This window comes from Nerophis ophidion, linkage group LG08 (genome assembly GCF_033978795.1).
Source record: "Nerophis ophidion isolate RoL-2023_Sa linkage group LG08, RoL_Noph_v1.0, whole genome shotgun sequence".
Classification (NCBI taxonomy): domain Eukaryota; kingdom Metazoa; phylum Chordata; class Actinopteri; order Syngnathiformes; family Syngnathidae; genus Nerophis; species Nerophis ophidion.
The window spans coordinates 72219817-72247598 of NC_084618.1; the positions used below are offsets into that span (position 1 = coordinate 72219817).

The 27782-nt window shown below is 40.1% G+C and overlaps 2 protein-coding genes across 7 annotated transcripts in view; one reads left to right on the forward strand and one right to left on the reverse strand.

Annotated features, from left to right (window-relative positions):
* The window catches only part of nrap (nebulin-related anchoring protein), a 38339-nt gene extending 14642 nt beyond the window's left edge, over positions 1-23697 (forward strand). For all 4 annotated transcript variants that reach the window (XM_061909617.1, XM_061909618.1, XM_061909619.1 and 1 more), the window contains 32 exons: positions 2184-2288; positions 2439-2543; positions 2629-2733; positions 2827-2925; positions 5860-5964; positions 6042-6149; positions 6216-6323; positions 6398-6595; positions 6778-6882; positions 6953-7051; positions 7136-7240; positions 7383-7490; positions 8751-8908; positions 9048-9201; positions 9297-9401; positions 10592-10690; positions 10775-10879; positions 10941-11048; positions 12975-13088; positions 13160-13357; positions 13433-13537; positions 14475-14573; positions 14651-14755; positions 14832-14939; positions 15011-15322; positions 15389-15493; positions 17231-17329; positions 17401-17505; positions 17592-17699; positions 19114-19425; positions 19488-19646; positions 21439-23697. In XM_061909617.1, coding sequence (XP_061765601.1) covers positions 2184-2288; positions 2439-2543; positions 2629-2733; positions 2827-2925; positions 5860-5964; positions 6042-6149; positions 6216-6323; positions 6398-6595; positions 6778-6882; positions 6953-7051; positions 7136-7240; positions 7383-7490; positions 8751-8908; positions 9048-9201; positions 9297-9401; positions 10592-10690; positions 10775-10879; positions 10941-11048; positions 12975-13088; positions 13160-13357; positions 13433-13537; positions 14475-14573; positions 14651-14755; positions 14832-14939; positions 15011-15322; positions 15389-15493; positions 17231-17329; positions 17401-17505; positions 17592-17699; positions 19114-19425; positions 19488-19646; positions 21439-21711 — 4281 coding nt within the window. In that variant the 3' untranslated portion in view covers positions 21712-23697. The remainder of the gene's footprint in view (positions 1-2183; positions 2289-2438; positions 2544-2628; positions 2734-2826; positions 2926-5859; positions 5965-6041; positions 6150-6215; positions 6324-6397; positions 6596-6777; positions 6883-6952; positions 7052-7135; positions 7241-7382; positions 7491-8750; positions 8909-9047; positions 9202-9296; positions 9402-10591; positions 10691-10774; positions 10880-10940; positions 11049-12974; positions 13089-13159; positions 13358-13432; positions 13538-14474; positions 14574-14650; positions 14756-14831; positions 14940-15010; positions 15323-15388; positions 15494-17230; positions 17330-17400; positions 17506-17591; positions 17700-19113; positions 19426-19487; positions 19647-21438) is intronic.
* Positions 23698-27504: 3807 nt separating this feature from the next.
* Positions 27505-27782, reverse strand: part of LOC133558334 (hyaluronan-binding protein 2-like) — a 34495-nt gene continuing 34217 nt past the window's right edge. For all 3 annotated transcript variants that reach the window (XM_061909623.1, XM_061909621.1, XM_061909622.1), the window contains one exon: positions 27505-27777. In XM_061909623.1, coding sequence (XP_061765607.1) covers positions 27580-27777 — 198 coding nt within the window. In that variant the 3' untranslated portion in view covers positions 27505-27579. The remainder of the gene's footprint in view (positions 27778-27782) is intronic.

Sequence of the window (27782 nt, forward strand, 5' to 3'; positions counted from 1 at the left end):
TACACATCTGTCGCTGATTTCAAGGCCGATCCTGGCAACACCTCGCTTCGCTGCAGGCCCGCAGGCCACGCCCCCTCCACATTTAGCTTCAGAATAATAATGTTATTACAAAGAATAAGAGACCTATTATACTCTAGAAATGTTGGTCTTACTTAAAAATGCATGTGTTTAGTGTTAAAAAAATATTATATGGCTCTTAAGTAAATACATTCTAAAATATTGGCTTCTTGGCTCTTTCAGTCAAAAAGGTTCCCGACCCCTGGTCTAGGCAGAACATGCACAGTGCGCAGGGCCCTGCGATCCTGATGGGGGCCCAGTTTTGTGTGACGAAGCGCATTTAAAATGTACTTTATCGAATGACAGGGCACTTTATATGAAACATAATTCTCGCCGCTAGTAATGTGTGGACGGATAGTGAAATATCAAAACCGCCGATACCAGATCTTTCTGCTCTAATATTGATTCTCCAATCAAAATATTGATACTTTTGATACTTCAGTTATTTAAGATAATGTATATCATTAACAGGAGCACAGAGTTAAGTAACTAAAACTGAGATCTTGTCTAAATGAAACGAGATTGGTGGTAACTACTTTTTAGTAAATAGGCAAGTATTTAATGCCCAAGCGCAGCGGAAAACTGTCCTGTGATTAGTGAAGTGAATTATATTTATATAGCGCTTTTTCTCTAGTGACTCAAAGCGCTTTACATAGTGAAACCCAATATCTAAGTTACATTCAAACCAGTGTGGGTGGCACTGGGAGCAGGTGGGTAAAGTGTCTTGCCCAAGGACACAACGGCAGTGACTAGGATGGCGGATGCGGGAATCGAACCTGCAACCCTCAAGTTGCTGGCACGGCCGCTCTACCAACCGAGCTAAACCGCCCCAGTCATTTGTTTATGTAGCAAAATGACTGGCAATTAAAATGTCACTCAGTAGTGTTATAAAACTGCATTCTTATACAGCAAGCTATTTGGAGAGTTAAATATAAATAAAATATAACATTCAGTGCAGAATAACGACATAATTTGTTTTTCCTGTGATTTTATATCGTTTGAAGATGATTCCTCAAAAGCAGCAACACTTGAAATGCATTATGTTTTAAATCCTATTAGACACATTAGGTATAATTGCACTAAGTATCGGTATCTGTATTGCCGATACCAGCATTAGTTTTACTCGGTATCAGAACGCACATCACTTCAAGCCGCTTTCTGCTCCGTCAACAAGTCCTGGGTTTGAATCCCAGACAGAGTTGATTTCAATTATGTAAAAAAATTGATTTTGCACAAAACAAATTCACAATTTCTTTCCAATTAATTAGTTTTAGTAAGAAACATGCCTTAAATCAAATTCAAGTTTGATTAAAAATATATAGAAATCCTTTCACACGAAAAAGGATAAAAAAAATATTGTAATGGTAAGGCAGGGGTAGAGAACCTATGGCTCTCGGGCCAGATGTGGCTCTTTTGATGACTGCATCCGGCTCCCAGATAAATCTTAGCTGACTTTGCTTAACACGATAAGTAATTAATAATTCCGCTGGTAATCACAGTGTTAAAAATAACGTTCAAAATATAAAACATTCTCATGCATTTCAATCCATCCATCCGTTTCTATCGCACCTGTTCAAGAAGTCGGATTAGTGGTCAAAAGTATTTTATTTATTATTGGTTACCTTCAGAATAACAATGTTATTAATAAGAATAAGATATGCACGCATTTAGTTGTTGTAATCTGGGAAAGTCCAAATAAAATAAGAGGCTTAGAATTCTCTTGTCAGAGCGTGAGGCGACACTGTACAAGGGTATAGGTCTACGCATTTCTCCTCATTGAGTTAAATTGAATCCAGTCTCTGTTTAATTCCTTGCTTCTTGTCTGTTTAATAGATGTCATCAGTGTTTGAACCTGACAGTTGTATTCAGTGTTAATAATATTATACAACTCTCACGGAAAAACATTTTAAAATATTTGCCTTTCATGGCTCTCTCAGCCAAAAAGGTTCCCGACCCCTGTGGTAAGGGGTGGGCCTTCAAATAAAATATTGCTTAAGGCCCCAGGACTTAACAAGTAACACGAGATGTTTTTTAAAATTGTATTAGACACATGAAATAATTGTACAAATACAAATGTGTATTATTTTTAACATCTTTGATGCACCTTTGTTTTTGTATGCGAACAGGTGGAGTATAAGAAGGACTTGGAGAACAGCAGAGGTCACAGCATCAATTTCTGCGAGACGCCACAGTTCCAGAATGCTGCCAAAGTGGCCAAATTCACAAGTGACGTAAGTTCTGCATTGACACAAAGGACCACCTTGTGTCACAACAAAAGTTTGAGTTTATTTTGAACAGGCACAGAAATACAACAATTTCCAGTTTCTCTTTTTTCAATGTGTCCTGTGTTGTTACTGACAACCTGCATCTGCGTTTAAAAGAACAAATACAGAGAGAAGTACACCAGCGACAGGGGTCACTGTGAAGACTCTGTAATGGATAAAAAGACTGTGCACGCCATTAAAGCCAGAAAGCTGGCTAGCGATGTAAGCCTTGATGCTCATTTGTGATCATGTGTATGGATATGAATCTTTTTGTCTGAAAAAAGAATGTACATCTTGTTCGATCCAGATCACGTATAGACAAGGTCACGACCAAGATCAAGGTGAATACACCTACCAGGCCACGCTAACACCAGGCTACCGCAGTCAAAGGAAGCTGGACCCGTTAAAAGACGTGAGTTCCTTCTCTTTATCTTTTTGTTTGTGTGCATTATTAGATTAACAGCTTTGGAATCTGAATGTTCTGGGGTTTTTTTTCTGCCTGCAGAAGATTTACAGGCAGCACATTGACCAAGTCAAGTACAGCGCGGTGACGGACACACCACAGATCCTCCTGGCGAGGAAAAACGCTCAACTCATCAGCAATGTGAGATTGACAAAGATTGTCTAAATGACAGGAGTATGCTGCTGTTTTTAAGGATGCACAATTGTTAGTCAAATATCTTTTGTATGGCAGGAATGTTTTTTTGTCCTTAGGAAATTATCTACTGCAAAAACATTAGCCAAAGATCCTAAATATGACAAGAGTGCTCTGCTTGTTTAAAGGACCTATTTTTTTTTTACCTGCAAAATGATAGTCAATGAGCCAATATACTATATGACAGGAGGGCTCTGCTGTTTTTAGGAATCCTCTGCAAAAACACTAGTAAAAGATCATATTTATGACAAGAGTGCTCGTTAAAAGAACCTAGTTCAAATTGGTAGTCAACAATCTTCTTTATGACCTGGAATGCTGTGCTGCTTTTAGAAATTGCCTGCAAAGATGGTGGTCAAATAACCTCTATGAAAGGAACGCTTTGCTGTTTTTAGGATAAGATCGGATAGGATACACTTTATTCATCGCACAACGGGGAAAATATTGTGGTTGCTAAGCAGATTCAAAAAGTCCACAAATAATAAGGTAAAAACTCATGAAAACAAGTGGGAAACATTAAAGAACACAGAGGACATCCATCTATCCATTTTCTACCGCTTGTCCCTTTCGAGGTTGCGGTGGGTGCTGGAGCCTATCTCAGCTGTCCCACTAGGGCCAATTGAGTGTTGCCAATCAACCTATCCCCAGGTGCATGTCTTTGGAGGTGGGACAAAGCTGAAGTACCCGGAGGGATCCCACACAGTTATGGGGAGAACATGCCAACTCCACACAGAAAGATCTAGAGCAGTGGTTCTTAACATTGTTTGAGATACCAAACCCCGCCAGTTTCATATGCGCATTCACCAAACCATTCTTCAGTGAAAAATAAAATGTTTTTTTGTTTTTTTTAATTCCAGACAAATTTATGTTTTTTTTACTGGTGCACAAAATGAACCGTGCATCAACATTACCTTGTTCAAAGAACAAAACCAACACAGTGCATGAACTCACAACAAATTACACACATCCAAATCAGTCTTACTTCTGCTTTTGCCATATCCATAAAGCCTATAGGGAGAAGTTTTTATTCATACGATGAGTCGGGTGTGTCTTGACCTGGCAGAGGCTTCGTCGAACCCCTGAGGCCGACTCGCCGAACCCCTAGGGTTCGATCGAACCCAGGTTAAGAACTACTGATCTAGAGCCCAGGATCGATCCAAGGACCTTCGTATTGTGTGGCACACGCACTAATCCTGTGCCACCGTGCTGCCCACAGAGGACATAAAATACATCAAAAGAGCACAGGACTGATGCAACCAGCTGCCACTTCAGTGGCGCCATTTCTGCATACAGCTACAAAAGTAAAACACAACAAAAAACATAAAAATGAGCAATGCATATTGCGCACGTACGATTGCGCCATGCATATAGACAAATAACAAAACAAAACGAAAACACCATTCCAACATCCATATACACTGCGGGGGCTTCTGCAGTACTCCACGTCCTTTTCTGCTGAGGTGGGGTTACCACTGCTCGAGTAAGGAACAGACCTAAAAAGCGGCCAAGAGAGCCGACTCCGTAATAGGCTGCCCACTAGCCCCAAGTTGATGCGCGAGAATCCATCCAGTTAGACGGAAGTATCGGATACATACTCATTGAGCCAGGGCTTTGTGAAGCTCGCCTATCCCGGCGCTCAGCGCTATAGCGCCATAGCCCTGTCTCTCCTTCCGCATCTCCTCCGGTCTCTCCGCGCGGACTCCGGTGCAGCAGATAGCCCAGCAATGGTTTTCAGTGCAAACATGGCCTGGGCTCAAAGTCCACAAAAGTCCCCCCCTTGTTGCACAGTCCAGTCGGGGCCCGAACCAAAAGGCAAAAAACACACAAGCGGTAAACATCAAGGACACAAAAGAGGACAAACACAAGCACAGAGCTCCTGCAACAGCAACCACTATAACAGCGCCATCTTGAAAAAAAAATATTTATTAAGGAACCACTGCAAAAATGCCAATCAAAAGTCCAATATTCAACAAGCGTGTTTGACTGTTTTTGTAAAAATGTACCGCTGTTTTTAGGAATTTACTGCAAAAATATTAGTCCAAGAGCCTTTATATCGCTGGGGTGTGCTGCTGTTTTTAGAAATGAACTGCAAAAGTACTAGTCAAAGGTCCTATGTGTAAAAGGAGCATTTAGCTGTTTTTGTAGGAATGTACTGCAGTTTTTAGGAATCCACTGCCAAAACACGAGTGAAAGATCGTATGCATGATATGAGTCCTCTGATCGTTTAACCACTATTTCAAAATAGTAGTCAATGATCTTTTTCATGATAAGAGCGCTCTGCTCTTTTTAACAATCTACTACAAAAATGTTTGTCAATGGTCCTAAATATAACAGGAGTGTGCAGCTGTTTGTAGGAATGTATATGACAGTAGGGCACTGACGTTTTTAAAAATTAACTGCTGTTTTTTAGGAATCGACTGCAAAAACACTATTCAAAGGTCCTGTATATAGCAGGAGCGTTTGGCTGTTTTTGTAGGACTATATTACTGTTTTTGTGAATCTACTGTAAAATGCTATCCAAATACCATTTTTATTACAGGAGCGAACTGTCTTTTTTTTTTTTTTTTTAGAAATGAACAGTTTTTTTTAGAAATATACCAAAAAAATGCTAGTCAAACATTACAGGGGCATTTTGCTGTTTTTAGAAATGTATGGCTGTTTTTAAGAATCAACTGCAAAAATGCAAGGATTTGATATGAATTTTATTCTGGTTTAGCAGCCTGCTGCAAAAACATTAGTCTCTCCAATGTAAAATGGATGTAAAATTGGTGACATTTTTGACACGCAGGCTACCGGTTAAATACGGCTGCTATCAACCTAACAAAAGTGACCTACACAAAACAAAAAAAAAGGGATGAATGACTTAAAATTTATTTTTATTCTCAGCTAAATTACAAAGCGGACTATGAGAATACCAAGCACCTGTACACACTCTCCCAAGACTTGCCCCAGATCAAAAAAGCCAAAGACAATGCCGCTTTGTGCAGTGACGTAAGTGCACCTATTACCGTACATAAAAAGTATATATAGATGTACAGTATATATGTCATTCCTCTATGCCAATACAGATTAGATATAAAGAGGAGTGGGAGAAGACCAAATCCAAATCCTGCGACATTGGCGTGGACGACCTTCGCGTCAAAGCAGCAAAGGCTTCCAGAGACCTTGCCAGTGATGTAAGAAAAACGATTTAAGCAGAATAGGATAGCATTGCAGCTCTGAAAGTGTCATGTGTGTTTCAGCTAAAATACAAAGAAAACTATCTGAAGAACAAGGAAATAGCCGCGGGGGTCAACGTGAGCGACTCAAAGACTCTGCATTCGCTTCAAGTGGCCAAGATGTACAGCGACGTAAGCATGTGTGATTTCCATCAACCGGGACTGCTTACTACTAGTTCGCTCACACGGTTGAACTGTTCCGCCAGATTGCGTACAAGAAGAGCTCCAAGGAGAACCAAGCCCGGTACAGCTTGCCTATGGACATGGTCAACCTGAGTCACGCTAAAAAGGCCCAAGCGCTGGCTAGCGACCTGGAATATCGCACCAGGCTCCACGACTACACCGTCATGGCCGATGACATCAAGGTCCAGCAGGCCAAGAAGGCATACTCTCTGCAAAGCGAGGTAAGAAACAGACATATGTACGTATAAACAAAGCAAACTCATCAAGTCAGCATAAAGAAGTTTCATTGATCTTGGACTTTTCCCGTCAAAACTGCCTTTAAGGCATGCTTGGATGCTTTTGGTGTGACAATCCTGACCTCCATCAAACTGACCAATGATTTTTCTCCCCCGCTGTTCATCAGAACCAGTACCGCACTGACCTGAACTGGATGAAGGGAGTGGGCTGGGAGGCCGACGGGTGCCTTGACATCACCCAAGCCAAGAAAGCCGGCGATCTGCTAAGCGATGTCAGTTCTTTTAGCCTGTGAGTTAAGATTGAAACAGTTCCTCAATTGTCATATGTGCTTGGTTTTGCAGACTAAATACCGCCAGAAAGCGGACAGCATCAAGTTCACTCAAGTGGCAGACAACCTCTCCATCAAACATGCCAAGAAAAGCCAGGAACTGCAGAGCAACGTAAGGGTCACCCGGATGAAGACTTACTTTTCTTTAGTTTTGTTACTCACCACAGTCATTGGTCGGTCCGATCCTGCCTTTCAGCTGGCGTACAAAGCAAACACTGAGCAGATGATGCACCAGTACACCATGACCAAGGATGAGCCGCTATTCCGACAAGCAAAGGCAAACGCCGACCTTCTCAGCGGGGTAAGTTAGATTTTTAGGGTACTTGAAGTCATGCCCATGAACTTTAATGTTAGTTAGTTCAGGCTAAATTGTATGGCCTCTAATTCATAGCTCATATCATAGAAACAAGAGAGACTTTCTGTTTGTTTTTTTTCAATTTCAGAAAGTCTACAAAAGCCAATGGGAGAAGCAGCGGGAAAAGGGTTTCGACCTCCGACTGGACTCACTTTCCATTCTAACCGCCAAAGCCAAGACAGACCTGGCCAGTGATGTGAGTTATTCTCGAGCTACACTTGGAACACAAACCCATTCAGGAGCCGTTTCACCTTCGGAAAGGAGATTATTCCTATACTGTGTTGGACTTTTCGGCTTTGTTTTTTTATCACGTGTTTGTAAAAAGTAATTTTCAATAGTGGGAACTTAAAAACAAGAAAATAGGTAGCTAACCTTTACTTTTGATCGGTAGCATTTTGGACAGATTGCTAAAACTGCAATCGAAGTAACATCAAATCCAAATTCACTATAACAACACAGTATACATCTACTAGAGAATTATACACTTCTCACCGAATGAGTCTCAGCTTTTCTTCCTGTCACTCACCCACACACATGCAGACCTGCTGGAAAAAAGTGATTGAAAAGTTTGGGCAAAAAACAGGAGTTATGATGATGTTTTACTGATAATCATCATCTTTAAATTAGCATCATAAGTCCTATTTATCCAGGTTACTGGTGTGTGAGAGATAGGAAGAAAAGTTCAAAATGACAATTTTTTTCTGTCTGTGTTCCAGGTAAACAAAATACTGTTATTTTATGGACTTTTGATTTATTTGTGCTTATATTTCAGTTTTCACAGTGTTGCTCCAAGTGGTACTTATCAAAGTTGGCTTAAATGTGTGTTTATAAAATTTCACTGATAGCAATAGTTACTTTTTTGCAATTCCAGTAGTACCTTATCTTACAAGTTGAACTGGCTCTTCCCATGGATTCACTGTGGCATTTGCTACACCAACTACTGGCGCCGATGCTTGTAACTCCAATTTTTGCTTGCAATTGAAAGCATAGCCAAGAGACAGCTCTTTTCTCAAAAGACTGTAAAGTTGGGGCTCTTTCAAATTGAGGTGCAACTGTACGTGATAAATAACAATGTCAACATATCCCTTCAAACATGACCAGTTTAGTTTTATATGAATATAAGGATGAAACTCAAAAAATGTAAATATTGTGCACAGCTTTGTTAATTCCAGCAAATAGATTTACGAGGTGAAACTAATAAATGATATAGGCTCATAAAATGGAACTCAACAAAATCCAAGATTGGTTTTGATATCATTTTAATGATTATGGCTTACAGCTTATGAAATCCTCAAATTGAAAATCTCAGAAAATTCCGACTGGGAAGCAAAGGATTTTGCATTCTTGGGACAAATTCCAAGGCTGGTCAATCACCAAACCCACTGAGGCAATTTCTCACTTGTGAGGGATTTCAGTAAACGCGTCTTTAGGATTTCCCCATCTTGTCCGCTTGCAGGTTAAATACAAAGCGCAGTACGAGAGCAACAAAGGCAAGGTGATCGGAATCAAGTCCGTCAGCGACGACTCTCAGATGGCGCACTCGGCTCTGGCCACCAAACTACAGAGTGGCCGCTACTACAAGAAGAACTATGAGGACACCAAGACTCAATTCAAGTAAGTACTCCATCGCTGCATTATACTTTTGGTTTGTTCCTGCACTGAATGTTCCACAGAACCTCAAAGGAGAACACTGTGATGCAACATCAAAAAATTTTTCTTTTTTCAATAAACATGTTAATCCATCCACCCCCAGTGTCTCTCTGGATATGTTGAATATCAGCCATGCCAAGAAGGCCCAGGACCTGGCAACAGACATCAACTACAGAACGTTCCTCCACAAGTACACGACCCTGCCGATGGACTTGAACATCACCTGGGCAAAGAAGGCCTACGGACTCCAGAGTGATGTCAGTCTTTACGAACAGAAAGCCAAGTCTTCTTTCTGAAGTCATTACCGTTTTAGAAGAGATTTAAAAATCAACACGAGTGTTTGTGTGCTTAGAAACTGTACCGATCAGATCTTAACTGGATGAAGGGCGCCGGCTGGGAGGCCTCAAAATCTTTGGATGTCCAGCAGGCCAAAAAAGCCGGAGATCTCTTCAGCGAGGTAACCCTGTGATCCAGAATGCATTCCAGTTTATGGGATGCGATGCCAAGAAATGATTAGAACAACAGTACGGTTAAGCACACTTGCAGAAAGGCCAAGTGCAGAGTGAAGGCACACGCTGAACAAAGTTTATGACTTAGGTCAGAATTTATTTAAAGAGCAGAGGACCTTTCATAACTGCCAGAGAGTGAGTAAAGGTTAAGTACCAGCTTTAACAAGAGACCTACCAGTGTTTAGTTGCCTCATAACACTTTCTACCGAAAACCTTTAAAACGTCATGGCTACACTTTTTTTTCTGTTTTAGTGGCTTGTAACTTTGGTAATGCGATCAAGGGGTTGTATTACACAAAATCTGTAAAACTTTCACCTCGCTAAACCAATTTTCTTAGTAGGTTTTAGCACTCAGAGTGTTAAATTTTAGCTATCTTGCTCTCTAGCAAGGTAGCCTGAACACATTTAATGTTTAACTATCCATTAAATAATTATAACCACAAAACACAACAATATACAATTTACTGTATCCATTTGGGATGTGAATCTTACAACAACTCACCATTGGATTCAGATTCTTTGGGTAAAAGTTCCATTCAGAATCAAGTACCGATTTAAAGCAGGTCTTACAATATTTTATTTGGAATAAGAATTACTATAAAACACTTTAAAAAAGTTACAGGTCACAAAAGCTCCTTGTATGATGTACAGTATATTACAGCAACTAAGGGCCTAAAATTATGAATTGATTCAGAAACTAAATAAATAACGAGATTCAGATGTGAATCAACCCAGCTATCTCACTAGCAGCCTAGTTTGAGCATATGTTAAACAGTCATTTATTATCTCATGCAACAGCAAATCAAGATGAACAAGATTTTGCTATCGAGCTGTCAATCTTGCGAGTATAGCTTAAATAGGTTTTGCCCCTATAAACATTCATTCAAACACTAAAATGCAACAAGAAGAGCTATATATCCATTGACCTTGCTAGCAAGCTAGCTTTAACATATTATAAGGCTACAAACATTGTTTTGTTAATTCAAATATCTTTTTTTTATCTATCATACCTCGCAATCCGTCAAGCTAGCAACTAAATAGTCTCTGGTAAGCTAGCCAAGGATATTGACTGTGTTTATGGATGGTATGGTTATATTTCCCCCCGCCTCTCTAACTGAATTAATGCAAATTCCCTCTAGAAAAAGTACCGTCAGGATGTGAGCGCCTTGAGGTTTACGAGTGTTGAAGACACCCCAGAGATGGTTCAGGCCAAACTCAGCAACAAACTGGCCATTGATGTAAGTACTTTGATGTGGCTGTGAGGAACGTAACCAAGTTGTGAACGGTAAAATGGAGGGCTGGTTGCGCTCGTGTGTTCACAGAGGTTGTATAGGGAGGAGGGAGAACACATGAAGCACAAGTACACGCTCAACGAGGAGCTGCCAGAGGTTGTGCAGGCCAAGATCAACGCTATGAACATCAGCGAGGTAAACCTGCGATCAACATGTTCTGTTGGTTGTCTTTGAGTCTAAACATGTGCATTTTCAGAGCCGTTACAAGGAATCTTGGACTCGGTTACGCGACGGCGGATACAAACTACGCCTGGATGCTATTCCGTTCCAGTCCGCCAAAGCGTCCGCCGACATCCTCAGCGATGTGAGTCTCTTACCACACTTCACATTTCTTGTTTCCTAAATGATTTACCATCATTTTTGTATTCCGTCTATTAGTTACCTAACAGGCTACTTTCTGGTTGATGATGAATGTTATATGATCCGAGAGCAGTCTGGGTGAAATAATTGTTCGACCCCAATAGGGAGAGAGAATAACAAAAAAACAGTTATGAAAAAACATGAAATATGCTCCATGTCCTGAAGTTATCCATTTTTGTCTCTTGGCACCTGAAAATTTTAGCTCCTTCCACAGATTTTCTATAGAGCTGAGGCCAGCAGACTGACTATCGGTCACTCCAGGATCTGAATATGTGTTTGTTTTGCCTCGGCCTTGTTTTTGGTTCATTGTCAAGCTGGAAGACCCAATCATAACCAATTTTCAGTGTTCTGCCTTAGTTAAAGTTAAAGTACCAACGGTTGTCTCACACACACACTAGGCGTGGCGAAATTTGTCCTCTGCATTTGACCCATTCCCTTGATCACTCCCTGGGAGATGAGGGGACCTGTGGGCAGCAGAGGTGTCGGAATCATTTTTGGTGATTTAACCCCCAATTCCAGCCCTTGATACTGAGTGCCAAGCAGGGAGGATTACGGGTCCCATTTTTATAGTCTTTGGTATGACTCGGCCGGGGTTTGAACTCACAACCTACCGACCTCAGGGCGGACGCTCTAACCACCAGGCCACTGAGTGGGCCAAGACAAACTAATTATTGTGTTAGTTCAACTGAGAATTAGGAACGTACAGTATATGGTTTATCAATTAATAGGGGTTAATTATCTTTACCAGGTTGTTATGTAATTGTCGCTGTAGGTTTGTCTCAGTTAGTTAGCAAAATAACTACATTTGTATGTAACTTTAAGGAAAAGTCCAAAATGGGATAAAATCAATACATTTTGGGTATAATCCGGAATTTTTCTCATACATTACCTTACGTTTATGTTGCAAATTACAATTTCTGGGTGTGTATGCTCGCCTCTACCCACAAAGACAAATACAGTAGAACCTTGACAAGAGGCTTCCCTCCGTTTCTTACATTCCACTATAGATAGTTCAAAAAGTTATGGGCACATAATGATTAAACTTTCTGAAAATTGGGTAAGGAACACATGATTATATTTTGGGGGTAATCTGAGTCACTGTCTAGATCAGACCTGGGCAATTTAAGGCCTGGGGGCCACATGCGGCCCGTCAAGCTTTTCAATCTGGCCCACCGGACCTTCCCAAATAATTGTTTAAATGTTTAAGATGGAAAGTGTAGCTGCCATTATGATGTGCAGTGATGTTTTCTAATGACCGGAAGTCTTGAACTATACTAGGTCATTCAATGCTTGGAATTTCCATGATATACTAATTATGGTCATCTAATTAGTTACTGTGGTCATCTAATTAGTTACTTTGGTCACTATGAGATATTTCAGATTGTAGGTGGGAGTTTTTGTACCCTTTGCGTTCATATTTCACTATGTTTGTTGCATTTTGGTTGTGTTTCGGTTGATTTTAAAATATGTTGTCAACATTCAGTGTTTTATCGTTCATAGTTAATATTGTAAATCCCACATACTTTATTTTCATGTACATTCTGGGTGTCTCATTCAGTAAAAAAATGTCAAACTCCACTCCGTTTTTTAAGGCGCTCTGTCATAACGTTTTTAGCTTTCAATCGTTATTGTGAGGTTTTGTATTAGTGTTCCTGAAAATAGATATAGCAGCCCCCAGACACACTTTTATATCTAAATCTTACCCCCCAAGTAAAATAATTGCCCAGGCCTGGTCTAGATTGAGGACTTTTGTACTATTGAAGGTGGGGCCTGGCTGAGGTCTACTGTCTTAGAGTCTGATGAATGTCATGATTTTTGAACTAGACGGACAAAACTGAATTAATGTAAGTCACTCCCTTTGTCATTACAGCAAAAATACAAAGAGCAGTTTGAGAAGACCAAAGGGAAGATGATCGGTCTCAGGGGGCCACAGGACGACTTGAACATGGCTCACTCTGTTTACGCCAACAAGCTACAAAGCGACGTAGGTGTCCGTCTTTTATACACCTTTCAAAAACAAGCCAAAACCAACATCATCCTTCTGCCACCCCGCAGATTAAGTACAAGAAGGAGTCAGTCAAAGAGCTCTCCAAATTCCACCTTCCCATGGACATGATGGAGGTGGCCCATGCCAAGAAGGCCCAGTCTCTGGTCAGCGATCAGGACTACAGGCTCACCTTGCATCAGTACACGTCCCTGGCTGATGACATGAAGGTCCAGGCAGCTAAGAAAGCATACGCGCTGCAGAGCGAGGTAATGGACGCTGAATAGTCACCTTTCCTGGTACACCAGGACAATCATTGCATGGACATTGATGTGTCTTTGCAGAGGCTATATCGCTCTGACCTCAACTACCTGCGGGGTGCCGCATGGATCGCTACCGGGGCCCTGCAAATCGAAGGCTCAAGAAAGGCCACCGACCTCATCAGTGATGTAAGACCTATTACTTGTTTGTTTTTAAGAGAATTCAGACATTTGGTAACTACTAAGATGTAAGAAGTACATTCATTTAATACAGATAGCTTCAATGTGGTATACTGTATAACTGGCGGCCCAGGAATGATACATTTGCGGCCCCCAAGTTCAGTTCAAAACTTGGTACACAAATATTTTTGTGCTTAGACTTGGACCACTCTAAAGTGTTTTGTCTGATCCTTGTAATGTCATTTTAACCTTGCTCGTAAACAGAACACTGGGATCCAAATATTTGATTTACATAACTGAAGCGTACCTGAAGACACCCTTTACTTGTTTTTTCTCGCAGGTACACTTTTTTTCCGTAATGTGATTAATCTTACGATGGTGTTGCTGTAGCTTCTTTACTCCAGATGCATCCATCCATCTATCCATTTTCTACCGCTTGTCCCTTTTGGGGTGGCGGGGGGTGCTGGAGCCTATTTCAGCAGACAATAGTAATTTGTTCTCCCCTTTATTCATTCAACGTCTTACAAGTGCAGTTCTTCAAAGTTCTAGTTTAGGGCCATTCTTTTTCCTCATTTGGGCTATGCAATTGGTGGTCTGCAAGTTCAGTTCAAAAAACACGCAACAGAGGTCCTTAAAAGAGAAGAGTGCTCCAGACAAAATAAATAGACCAAATGTCTACTTTAGAGGACGCTGGTTCTCCAAAATATAGAAAATAAGACTAATACTAAAGGGAGAAAAATCAGGCTGCCGGGTCCTTCGCTTTTTAGAAATGTGGCACCCAAAACCCTTTATCTGAGTATCCCTGTCATATAGTCTTCAGACAAATGGACAATTAATTAATAGGGGCCTTTGCAAACATGTTGTGCATGATGGTGGCCATGTTTTTCAAACAATCTTACACAAAAACAAGTGTTTAAGCCCATTTCTGATGTCTGTCCCACGCTAGAAAAAATATCGCCAGCAGCCATACAACTTCAAGCACACCTCTGTCGCAGACTCCCCTGACATCATCCACGCAAAACTCAGTGGACTCATCACTAATGAGGTGAGCGTATAATTTGCTACCTTAAGTGCGGTTGATACTAAAACAGCGGGAATCACGAAAACATACGGGTCTTTTAGCGTTTGTACAAAGAGAAAGGGGTGAACGACCGGCACAACTACACCATTACGGCGGACAGACCGGAGCTCACTCAAGCCAAGATCAACGCGGCCAACTTTAGCGAGGTACCATTGACCCTGAGGGTCTGTGATTTTGTCTAAATGCTACTTGAAGCTCGATGAGATACGCTTTGTTCTACAGATTAAGTACCGAGAGTCCTGGCACACTCTGAGGGCGCAGGGATACAAGCTCACCATGCAGGACATCCCGTTCCAGGCTGCCAAGACGTCCACAGGCATCGCCAGTGACGTAAGCGCTAACCACCCGCAGGATCCATGTGTTGCTCCCACACGACTGATGATGATTGGGCCTCTCCGCAGTACATGTACAAACACAACCACGTGATGGACAAAGGGAAGCACATCGGCTCCCAAAGCGTTTCGGACGACACGTACCTGCTGCACTACCTGCAGGCGGGCCGGTTGGCCAGCAATCAGGAGTACCGGAAGGATGCTCTGACGACCAGCGGCCGCTACCACCTGACCCCGGATATGGTCCACCTCGTCACGGCTAAGAACTCTCAGGCCCTGGCCAGCGATCAGGACTACAGAACAAGGCTGCACGCGTACACTGTGCTTCCGGATGACATGAAGGTCAAGTGGGCCAAAAAGGCCTACGACCTGCAGAGCGAGGTGAGGCCAAGGGCAGTACGGAATGATCAATAACATGTGATGCTGATTTGATCACTTCCTGTTTAGAAACGCTACAAGTCGGACCTGAACTTCATGAAGGGCGTGGCCTGGGATGGAGTGGGTGCACCTCAGCTGGAGTCGGCCAAGAGGGCTGGGGAGCTCATTAGTGATGTAAGTGCATGGTGACCAGTATTTGTCCTTTTTTTACTCCTCATCATAACCATGGGGAAACGAAACATATAAGACGACTCATAATTGACGCAAACTGTTTTGTACAGACAGAATATGACTCTGGCACTGTCTAGCAGCTCATTATGTGTCTTCATACACATTGTAGAGGCGCTCCTCTAAGATTATAATATATGTATACCCTGGGCTGCGAATTTTTGAGTGTCCCACGATTCGATTCAATATCGATTCTTGGGGTCGCGATTCGATTATAAATCCATTTTTTCGATTCAAAAAAAATATTTTTCCAAATCAAAAGGATTCTTTATTCATTCAATACATAGGATTTCAGCAGGATCTACCCCAGTCTGCTGACATGCAAGCAGAGTAGTAGAATTTTGTAAAAAAGCTTTTATAATTGTAAAGGACAATGTTTTATCAACTGATTGCAATAATGCTAATTTGTTTTAACTATTAAACGAACCAAAAATATGACTTTTATCTTTGGGAAAACATTGGACACAGTGTTTTTTTCAAGCTTATGAGATGCGACGCAAGTGTAAGCCACTGTGACACTATTGTTCTTTTTTTTGAATTTTTATAAATGTCTAATGATAATGTCAAGGAGGGATTTTAAATCACTGCTATGCTGAAATTATAACTAATATTGATACTGTTGTTGATAATAATATTCATTTTTGTTTCACTACTTTTGGTTTGTTCTGTGTCGTGTTTGTGTCTCCTCTCAATTGCTCTGTTTATTGCAGTTCTGAGTGTTGCTGGGTCAGGTTTGGTTTTGGAATTGGATTGCATTGTTATTAGGGGTGTGTATTGTTTTGTTGGATTGATTAAAAAATAATGAATAAAAATAAAAAATACAAATAAAAAAACGATTTAAAAAAATGAGAATCGATTCTGATCGCACAACGTGAGAATCGCGATTCGTATTCGAACCCCCCCCTCCCCACACACACACACACACAGTCGTGGTCAAAAGTTTACATACACTTGTAAAGAACAATTTTGGCTGTCTTGAGTTTCCAATTATCTCTTATTTTTTGTGATAGAGTGATTGGAGCACATACTTGTTGGTCACCAAAAATATTCATGAAGTTTGGTTCTTTTATGAATTTATTATGGGTCTACTGGGTCAAAAGTATACATACAGCAATGTTGATATTTACTTACATGTCCCTTGGCAAGTTTCACTGCAATAAGGCGCTTTTGGTAGCCATCCACAAGGTTCTGGTTGGATTTTTGACCACTCCTCTTGTACAAAATTGGTGCAGTTCAGCTAAATTTGTTGGTTTTCTGACATGGACTTGTTTCTTCAGCATTGTCCACACATTTAAGTCAGGACTTCAGGAAGGCCATTCTAAAACCTTAATTCTAGCCTGATTTAGTCATTATTTTACCTCTTTTGATGTGTGTTTGGGGGTCATTGTCCTGTTGGAACACCCAACTGCGCCCTGAAGAATTTGGAGGTAATCCTCGTTTTTCATTGTCCCATTTACTCACTGTAAAGCAGCAGTTCCATTGGCAGCAAAACAGGCCCAGAGCATAATACTTCCTCCACAGATTTTCCTTAGCATTGAAGTCTAGAGACCTACTTTGTCACGCCAGGATGTGTAACGTGTTCCATTAGTGTGCTGGAGTTGCCCGTAATCGTCACGCCTGAAGACGCATCTCCAGGCAGCCATTTTTGTTTAATGTGTCCTTTTCCTCTTCTTCTTGGTGCAGAAGAGGTATCGCCAGCTGCCCGACAGCCTGAAGTTCACCTCGGTGACCGACTCCCCCGATATGGTCCACGCTAAGACGAGCTACCAGCAGTGCAATGAGGTAACAACTATGCAAATATATTCATAAACCCATAATTAAACTGTACGTACATTTGACTTTTCTCAATCAAGAGGTTGTACAAGTCGGGGAGGAATGATGACATGAACAAGTACACTTTACACCCGGACGATCCAGACTTCGTCCGAGCCAGGATGAACGCCCAGCACATAAGCGATGTAAGACAAATATATGCCAATATTTTCAAGTGAAAATGTGCAAATGATTAAATTTGCCCGTCGGCGTTTATTTGTGTCTCATGAAGAAAGTGTACAAGGCGTCTGGGGAGCACGTGAAGACGCTGGGCTACGACTTGAGGTTGGATGCCATCCCCTTCCAAACAGCAAAGGCCTCCAGAGACATTGCAAGCGATGTGAGTGACCAAATCCTTTCGAGGCTGTTGCTCGGCAAATGTGAAGTTTCATATATACATACAAAATGCAATTATACGTGATCTGTTAAAAATAAATGATAAAAGTAGGAACATTTATTATTTGACAACTGCGCCTTTAAAACACTAACGAGCACGTTTGTCCAATTTTAACAAAGATTGGTTGAAAAACATGGCCGCTGTCAATCAACATGTCTTAATTAATTTTCCATAAATCACTGACCGTTTGTCTAGTGTTTACAAACTTTAAGGATATGTGAAGTTCATAGAAAAGTTTTAAAAAAAAAGGTATTTTGACTTTAATCATTTATGTTAAAATGTTAATGATTTGACTTTCTTTTATTTTAGCTTGGCACATTTAAAAACTCACAATAAATCAATTAAAAAATGTATTTCAGATTATATGAAATGTATTTTAATTAATGTATAAATGTGTTACTAGACCAAGGGTCCCCAAACTTTTTGACTCACAGCTAGGAGATACCGAGAGTAACAAGAGGGAGAAAATAGATTAGAAAGGACAGATTTGGAAAAAATAGTAATGAAAAAAATAAATAAAAGTATTTAATTTTTTTAACTTGGGACTTACCGCAGGCCGGACTTTGGACGCTGGCGGGCCATATCTGGTCGTAGTTTGGGGACCACTCTACTAGACATTTTATTTTATTTTATTTTTTACTATATACTACATTTTAGTGTATTAGGGAACTACACTACTACAGTATTGTGATCATTCATCAGTATTTCAAGAAAATTACAAATAACGATAATCAATGAATTTATCATGATATGTATTAGAATAAGTGTAAATGTATACATTATATTATTAGTGTGCATATTGTATTACATAATTATGATAATACAGTCGCCCCTTGTTTATCACGGTAATTGCTTCCGGACAAGACAGCAAAAAATGGATTTCCGCGAAGTAGGAATTATTAATTATAAATGGAATATTTTTATAGCCACAGTATAAAAAAAAGTGTACTACTTTCTAAGTACATTTGTCAACATTGTGAGAGTCTTCTAGACATTAACTAAAAGCCTTTAATCACCTTTAAACTTGTGTAATGCATTATAGTAATGCTGTCTGAGGCTGAGCCAATCAGTGACCACGATACTGAACAGCCCGCTCTAAATGGCTTGGTCTCTGAAGAGTTGTACCATAGTATTGATATATTTATTTAATTTAGTCATTTCTATGCTTGAAAATGCAAAATATGCACTTTGGACTCCCCTGTTTTACATAAAGTGTATTCAAATTATGATCATTTATTGTGATATTTGAACAATATTAAAAACCGTAGGTAGAAGTACCTTCAGCAACACTTTTCTTTCTGGGTAAAAAGTGTGGTGTTTGTTTGAGGTGAGTCATGAAGTTCTCCCCCTTGGACAGGTGCAATATAAGGAGTCTCACCTGAGGGAGAAGGGCCAGCAAGTGGGTCTGCGCTGTGTGGAGGACGACCCCAAAATGGTGCACTCTCTGGCGGCCAGTAAGCTCCAGAGCAACCTGGAGTACAAGCGGCAGTCCAAGGAGGAGCACTCCAAGTACAAAATCCACGCCAACCAGCCCGAGTTCCTTCTGGCCAGGAAGAGCCAGGAGCAGGCCAGCGACCTGTCCTACCGCCACAAGCTCCACGACTACACCTGTGACCCCGAGCAGCTCAACGTCAAACACGCCAAGCAGGCCTACAAGCTGCAGAGCGACGTAAGACTCAACGGCGTCACCGCCTGCGACATCGTTTGTAAGCTGCCGCTCTTTCTGGCCAGGTTAACTACAAGTCGGACCTGAACAGGCTCAGGGGAACGGGCTGGACCCCTCCTGGTTCCCACAAGGCTGAGCTGGCCCGGCGGGCAGCCGAGCTGGGCCTGGCTGAGGGAGTGAGTGCCGATGAGGCCATCGCCAAGTACCAGCACATGTTGATGATGGTGAGACAGCGTTGTCGCTCATTTTATCCACTTGTTTGCCACCTGTTGCTAGGCAGAATTTGCTACGCATGCCACATAAAAAAAACTTGAAGCCTAAACGAAATCTAAATGTGTCTTGGTATTATACTGTAACTGTACTATCCATTTCCTAACAAATACACCGTATGGTGAAGCTGCCTGCACTTAAGTCATATTGACTTGAAATTTCTCACACAGTTTTATGACAGAGCCAATCTTTGGTCAACACATTTAAGACACTAAAAAGCACGTCAGTCAAATTTGAGCGATATTGGTCGAAAAACACCGCGGCCGTCAACCATCTGATCATTATATCGGTTTTACACATAAAAAAAGTATTTTCAATTAATCAATCAATCAATGTTTACTTATATAGCCCTAAATCACGAGTGTCTCAGAGGGCTGCACAAGCCTGCAACGACATCCTCAGCTCAGATCCCACATTGGGGCAAGGAAAAACTCAACCCAATGGGACAATGAGAAACCTTGGAGGAGATCGCAGATGTGCGGACCCCCCGCCCCCCGGGGACGTCGAGTGGATCCAGCATAATATTGTGAGTCCAGTCCATAGTGGATCTAACATAATAGTGACAAATTTTGACTTTAATAATATATGTAAAAATGATTGGCTGATTAATGAATGATTTTTCTTTTTTATTTTGGATTTACAACAAAATATATCAATAAAAAAATAGGTGCTCTACTATTATTTCAGATAATGTGAAATTAACTTGACAAAATTAATTAATGTGTTACAGGGATTTTTATTTTATTTAATATTCTATTTTTGTACAATATTAGTGAACTACGCTATCATAGTATTATGATCATTAATCAATCAACAGTTCAAGAAAATTACAAATAACTAATTAGTCTATTAGAATGTCTATTAGAATACATCTGAATGTAAACTATTTATTACTGTTTATTGTATTACACACATTACATTTTTAATTAATGCATACATTTACAATAACCATATTTATACTGTCTAATTTAAATTTTCCCCCCCAATTTTGTGAGTTTTAGAAAGAAAAAATGTCAACCAAAAAGCAACAGGAACATATTTAATTATCGGTTTGGAATAGAGATGTCCGATGGCTTTTTTGCCCATAGCTGATATTCCGATATTGTATAACTCTTAATTACCTATACCAATATCAACCGATACCGATATATACAGTCGTGGAATTAACACATTATCATGCCTAATTTTGTTGTGATGCCCCGCTGGATGCATCAAACAATGAAACAAAATTTTCCAAAATAAGTTATGGAAAAAAATGCCAACATGGCACTGCCATATTTATTACTGAAGTCAGAAAGTGCATTATTTTCTTTTAACATGCCTGAAAACAGCAGCTTGGAATTTGGGACATGCTGACAGAATGAGGAGGTTGAAGTGGGCGGGATTAGGGGAGGCAGGGTTTAGGTAGCGGGGGTGGATATTGTAGCGTCCCGGAAGAGTTAGTGCTGCAAGGGATTCTGGGTATTTCTTCTGTTGTGTTTATGTTGTGTTACGGTGTGGATGTTTTCCCGAAATGTGTTTATCATTCTTGTTTGGTGTGGGTTCACAGTGTGGTGCATATTTGTAACAGTGTTAAAGTTGTTTATATGGCCACCATCAGTGTGACCTGTATGGCTGTTGACGAAGTTTGCCTTGCATTCGCTTGTGTGTGTGTGTGTGAAAAGCCTTAGGTATCATGTGACTCTCCTTACGTCCGTGTACACAGCGGTAATAAATTTGACGTGTTCCTAAAACAATATCTTATAGGTGCACTACCAGCAGCACCAGTTGCAGCAGCAACAGCAGCAGCAACAGCATCAACAGCAACAACAGACGTCAGAGCAGGTGGAGACCAGCGAGGAGATCCACCGAGGCGTCAACATGGACGCCACTGAGGTCCTTCAGAAGAAGAAGACCTACCAGACTGTGCAGAAAAAGACCACCACTACCACCTTCAAATCTATGGAGACTAAATCTTCCAGCAGCAACAGCAGCACAGTGAAGACGTCCAGTAACGCTAACGCCATAAAAGACGCATAGGGCAGGAGAACTTTGTGTGAAGAAGGATGTTTACATGAGTAAAGATTGAGGCGAGATTGATCATCAATGAAGGAATCAAGAATGAGCAAAAAATTTCCTTTTTATAGCTTATCAATAGAAATGAGGCAGCAGTAGGTTACTTCTTACTATACTTTTTTTTAAATTTCAAACTCTTAACAAAAATACAACTTTTGTGATTATTTATGATAGTACAAAAAACAATCTTGAAAGGAAAGGAAAAAAAATGTATTCGAAAGTAACTCCCTTTAAAAAAAACAGTAACAGTAAATTAAATTTATTGGATAACTAATGTTTTAAATTATATATTTTTAAATATATTCATATGAAACAAATATAACATTAAAAAGATATAAAAAATAATAATTTACTAGTAAATTATTGTAATGCTTTATAGTAGGGGTGTGAAAAAAATCGATTAAAATTTGAATCGCGATTCTCACGTTGTGCGATTCAGAATCGATTCTCATTTTTAAAAAATCTTTTTTTTTTTTTAATCAATCCAACAAAACAATACACAGCAATACCATAACAATCCAATCCAATTCCAAAACCAAACCTGACCCAGCAACACTCAGAACTGCAATAAACAGAGCAATTGAGAGGAGACACAAACACGACACAGAACAAACCAAAAGTAGTGAAACAAAAATGAATATTATCAACAACAGTATCAATATTAGTTATAATTTCAGCATAGCAGTGATTAAAAATCCCTCATTGGCATTATCATTAGACATTTGTAAAAAAAAAAAAAAAAGAACAATAGTGTCACAGTGGCCTAAACTTGCATCGCATCTCATAAGCTTGACAACACACTGTGTCCAATGTTTTCACAAAGATAAAATAAGTCATATTTTTGGTTTGTTTAATAGTTAAAACTAATTTACATTATTGCAATCAGTTGATAAAACATTGTCCCTTACAATTATAAAAGTTTTTTACAAAAATCTACTCTGCTTGCATGTCAGCAGACGGGTAGATCCTGCTGAAATCCTATGTATTGAATGAATAGTGAATCCTTTTAAATCGGGAAAAAATTATTTTTGAATCGAGAATCGTGTTGAATTGAAAAAAATAAAAATCGATTTTGAATCGAATCGTGACCCCAAGAACCGATATTGAATTGAATCGTGGGACACCCAAAGATTCGCAGCCCTACTTTATAGTAATGAAATATTTAGTAAAAGTAAATATTTTTTACATAACTTTAAATAAATAGTTTGGATAACATTATTTTAATTAAATATAACGAGTCCCTCCTGACCCCCTAAAAATGTTGGCATATTTTAGCTTTAATTTCCGCCCCCAGGAAAGGTCGATCGGAACACAGTCTGCAGCCTGAAAAGTCAGACAGCCACTCTTAAGTGAATTACTTCTCTGTATTGTATGTAAAACAGAAAAAATAAAAATATGTATTAAAACGAGCTTTTTACGACACAGTGTCATTTTTTTGGTAGCTGTCCTACTGACTGCTAATACAAAATGGCCACTGTGTTGACTTGAAAAGCTTCATAGCGGGAAAATGGAATCGATCGGAACGTTAAGTAATATAAATCAAATTTGCAGGCGACCAGTCGAGGGTGTACTGGCCTCTAAACCGAAGTCAGCTGGGGTAGGCTACAGCGTACCTATCACACTAGTGAGGATAAGCAGTATAGAAGATGGATGCATGGATGGATTTTAATCATACGAGAGAGAGAGAGAGAGAGAGAGAGAAAGAGAATAAAGTTAAGTTGGCATTATGGATTTTGTGTTATTCAGAACTGGATCGAATATGAAGGATTTTTTTTTTCAAATTCATATAGTTGCAATAATGTCCATGTTTTCTTAGCAGGCTTTGATGATGTCATCAACTCTTTAGTCTGGCAGGTTCAGCTTTGGGAGTTTGAGACGCTAAAACTCAAAGCTGGGCTAAGAGTAAACCCTGGATCTTGCTGCTGCAATAAATGTTTTCTTCCAAATGTATCCGTTTTCTTCTTCTTTTCCACTTTCACTCTGAATAGTCATAAAGACTAAAGAGTTCTATTTGCTCTTTATTTGGCTTTCCCTCCTTTTTTTTTTTTATGTGACAATAACAATAAGAGATAGCACTAGCCCAGGGGTCAGCAACCCAAAATGTTGAAAGAGCCATTTTGGACCAAAAATACAAAAACAAATCTGTCTGGAGCCACAAAAAAATTAAAGCCACATTACATACAGATAGTGTGTCTTGAGATATAAATTGAATTATGAGGACTTAAAGGAAACTAAATGAGCTCAAATATATACCTATAAATGAGGCATAATGATGCAATATGTACATAGAGCTAGCCTAAATAGCATGTTAGCATCGATTAGCTTGCAGTCATGCAGTGACCAAATATGTCTGATTATCACGCCACATAAGTCAATAACATCAACAAAACTCACCTTTGTGCACAACGTTAACCGTTTGGTGGACAAAATGAGACATAAAAAGAAGCGGCATAAAACACATCTTAGAAAGTCAGAGAAAGTTATACAAGTAAACGAATTACGGTGAGTTCAGGGACCGCCAAAATTAGTAGGACAAAACGGCGCTCACCAAATACTCGAATCAATGAAGCATATTTAATAGGAATGCGAATCTTTGGGTGTCCCACGATTCGATTCAATATCGATTCTTGGGGTTCGTCATTCAATTATAAATCATTTTTTTTCGATTCAACGCGATTCTCGATTTAAAAACGATATTTTTCCGATTCAAAACGATTCTGTATTCATTCAATACATAGGATTTCAGCAGGATCTACCCCAGTCTGCTGACATGCTAGCAGAGTAGTAGATTTAAAAAAAAAAAGCTTTTATAATTGTAAAGGACAATGTTTTATCAACTGATTGCAATAATGTAAATTTGTTTTAACTATAAAACAAACCAAAAATATGACTTATTTTATCTTTGTGAAAACATTGGACACAGTGTGTTGTCAAGTTTATGAAATGCGATGCAAGTGTAAGCCACTGTGACACTTTTGTTCTTTTTTTTTTTTTTTTTTTTACAAATGTCTAATGATAATGTCAATGAGGGATTTTTAATCACTGCTATGCTGAAATTATAACTAATATTGATACTGTTTTTGATAATATTCATTTTTGTTTCACTACTTTTGGTTTGTTCTGTGTCGTGTTTGTGTCTCCTCTCAATTGCTCTGTTTATTGCAGTTCTGAGTGTCGCTGGGTCAGGTTTAATTTTGGAATTGGATTGCATTGTTATGGTATTGCTGTGTATTGTTTTGTTGGATAGATAAAAAAAAATTAAAACTAAAATGAAAAAAAAAAACGATTAAAAAAAAAAGAGAATCGATTCTGAATCGCACAACGTGAGAATCGCGATTCGTATTCGAATCAATTTTTTCCCACACCCCTAATGTTTAATACAAACAGTGTGCTTTATGACAATTAGGGAGGTTTGTGTCATGTTTTTCCTCCTACATAAACCATATTAAAACAAAAAATATGTTTTTTCCCCCCCTCATCTTTTTCCATTTTTCATATATTTTTGAAAAAGCTCTAGAGAGCCACTAGGACGGCGCTAAAGAGCCGCATGCGGCTCCAGAGCCGCGGTTTGCCGACCCCCGCACTAGCACAAAAGCAAATGTGTTGTCCTGGCTGCTCAGTACACAAATATTGCATCTTGACCAGGGGTGTCAAACGTACGGCCCGAGGCCTGGATCTGGCCCGCGAACAGCTTTAATGAGTTAGCCAAGTCTAAAAATTTAACATGAAATTTTTGAATGAACAAAACAGATGTTCTAAATTTGTCCACTGGATGTCGCAATAGCTTATTAAGTCAAGTTAAAGTAACAATGATTGTCACACACACACTGGGTCTGGTGAAATTTGTCCTCTGCATTTGACCCATCCCCTTCTTCAACCCCTTGGAGGGGAGGGGAGCAGTGAGCAGCAGCGGTGGCTGCGCCCGGGAATCATTTTCGGTGATTTAACCACCAATTCCAACCCTTGATGCTGAGTGCCAAGAAGGGAGGTAATGGGTGCCATTTTTATAGTCTTTGGTATGACTCAGCCGGCGTTTGAACTTACAACCTACCGATCTCAGGGTGGACACTCTAACCACTAGGCCACTGAGTGGGTTAAATCTTTGTATCTTTGTAGATGATGCTGCATATGTACAAAATATACCACATGATGTCAGTACATCATTTGAGGAAAATGATTAAACTACATAAATACCATACTGAAATTTGATTTTGAAAATTAACACCAATTAGTCGACTGATTATCACATAATTTATTCAGAAAATATAAATAATGATAAATAAAGGTAGAATACTATTAACCGCCACATGTAGGTGTAAAAAAAAACCCCCAACAACATTATGATTTGTACATTTTCAGAATGTGCTTGTTCTTTTTTTAAACAAAGCAAACAAGCTGAAGTTGTCTTTAATTTTAAGCTATCGTGCCGTGATTTTTTACCACCACTTGGGTGTAGATATTTACCCCCAATGTGGCCCCCGATCTAAAATGAGTTAGACACCCCTAGTTTCAATCAATCAATCAATGTTTATTTATATAGCCCCAAATCACAAATGTCTCAAAGGACTGCACAAATCATTACGACTACAACATCCTCGGAAGAACCCACAAAAGGGCAAGGAAAACTCACACCCAGTGGGCAGGGAGAATTCACATTCAGTGGGACGCCAGCGACAATGCTGACTATGAGAAACCTTGGAGAGGACCTCAGATGTGGGCAACCCCCCGCCCTCTAGGGGACCGAAAGCAATGGATGTCGAGCGGGTCCAACATGATACTGTGAAAGTTCAATCCATAGTGGCTCCAAGACAGCAGCGAGAGTCCCGTCCACAGGAAACCATCTGAAGCGGATCAGCAGCGTAGAGATGTCCCCAACCGATACAGGCGAGCGGTCCATCCTGGGTCCCGACGAGCGGTCCATCCTGGGTCTCGACTCTGGACAGTCAGTACTTCATCCAAGGTCATCGGACCGGACCCCCTCCACAAGGGAGGGGGGGACATAGGAAAAAGAAAAGAAGCGGCAGATCAACTGGTCTAAAAAGGAGGTCTATTTAAAGGCTAGAGTATACAAATGAGTTTTAAGATGAGACTTAAATGCTTCTACTGAGGTAGCATCTCGAACTGTTACCGGGAGGGCATTCCAGAGTACTGGAGCCCGAACGGAAAACGCTCTATAGCCCGCAGACTTTTTTTGAGCTCTAGGAATCACTAATAAGCCGGAGTCTTTTGAACGCAGATTTCTTGCCGGGACATACGGTACAATACAATCGGCAAGATAGGATGGAGCTAGGCCGTGTAGTATTTTATACGTAAGTAGTAAAACCTTAAAGTCACATCTTAAGTGCACAGGAAGCCAGTGCAGGTGAGCCAGTACAGGCGTAATGTGATCAAACTTTCTTGTTCTTATCAAAAGTCTAGCAGCCGCATTTTGTACCAACTGTAATCTTTTAATGCTAGACATGGGGAGACCCGAAAATAATACGTTACAGTAATCGAGACGAGACGTAACAAACGCATGGATAATGATCTCGGCGTCTTTAGTGGACAAAATGGAGCGAATTTTAGCGATATTACGGAGATGAAAGAAGGCCGTTTTAGTAACGCTTTTAATGTGTGACTCAAAGGAGAGAGTTGGGTCGAAGATAACACCCAGATTCTTTACCGTGTCGCCTTGTTTAATTGTTTGGTTGTCAAATGTTAAAGTTGTATTATTAAATAGAGGTCGGTGTCTAGCAGGACCGATTGACCATTTGTTTGAAAAAAAAAAAAAAAGCACAGTCAGTGACAAACATGTGTACCTTTTTTTGTTTTAATTCAGATGTCCCACAAATCCTAGACAAAAATCTCCCAATCATGTTCAAATGAAGTGTGGGGGGTGTTAATGCTCTGCTTAATCCAGTTGACAAATGAATGAACGTTGGCGTACACACCAGGCTTGTAGGGCCGCCCGCAGCCATGGCCCCAGCTCACCACACCTGCAAGGTAGTGCACGCTGTCGTGTTGGCACACCAGCGGACCACCTGAGTCACCCTGCA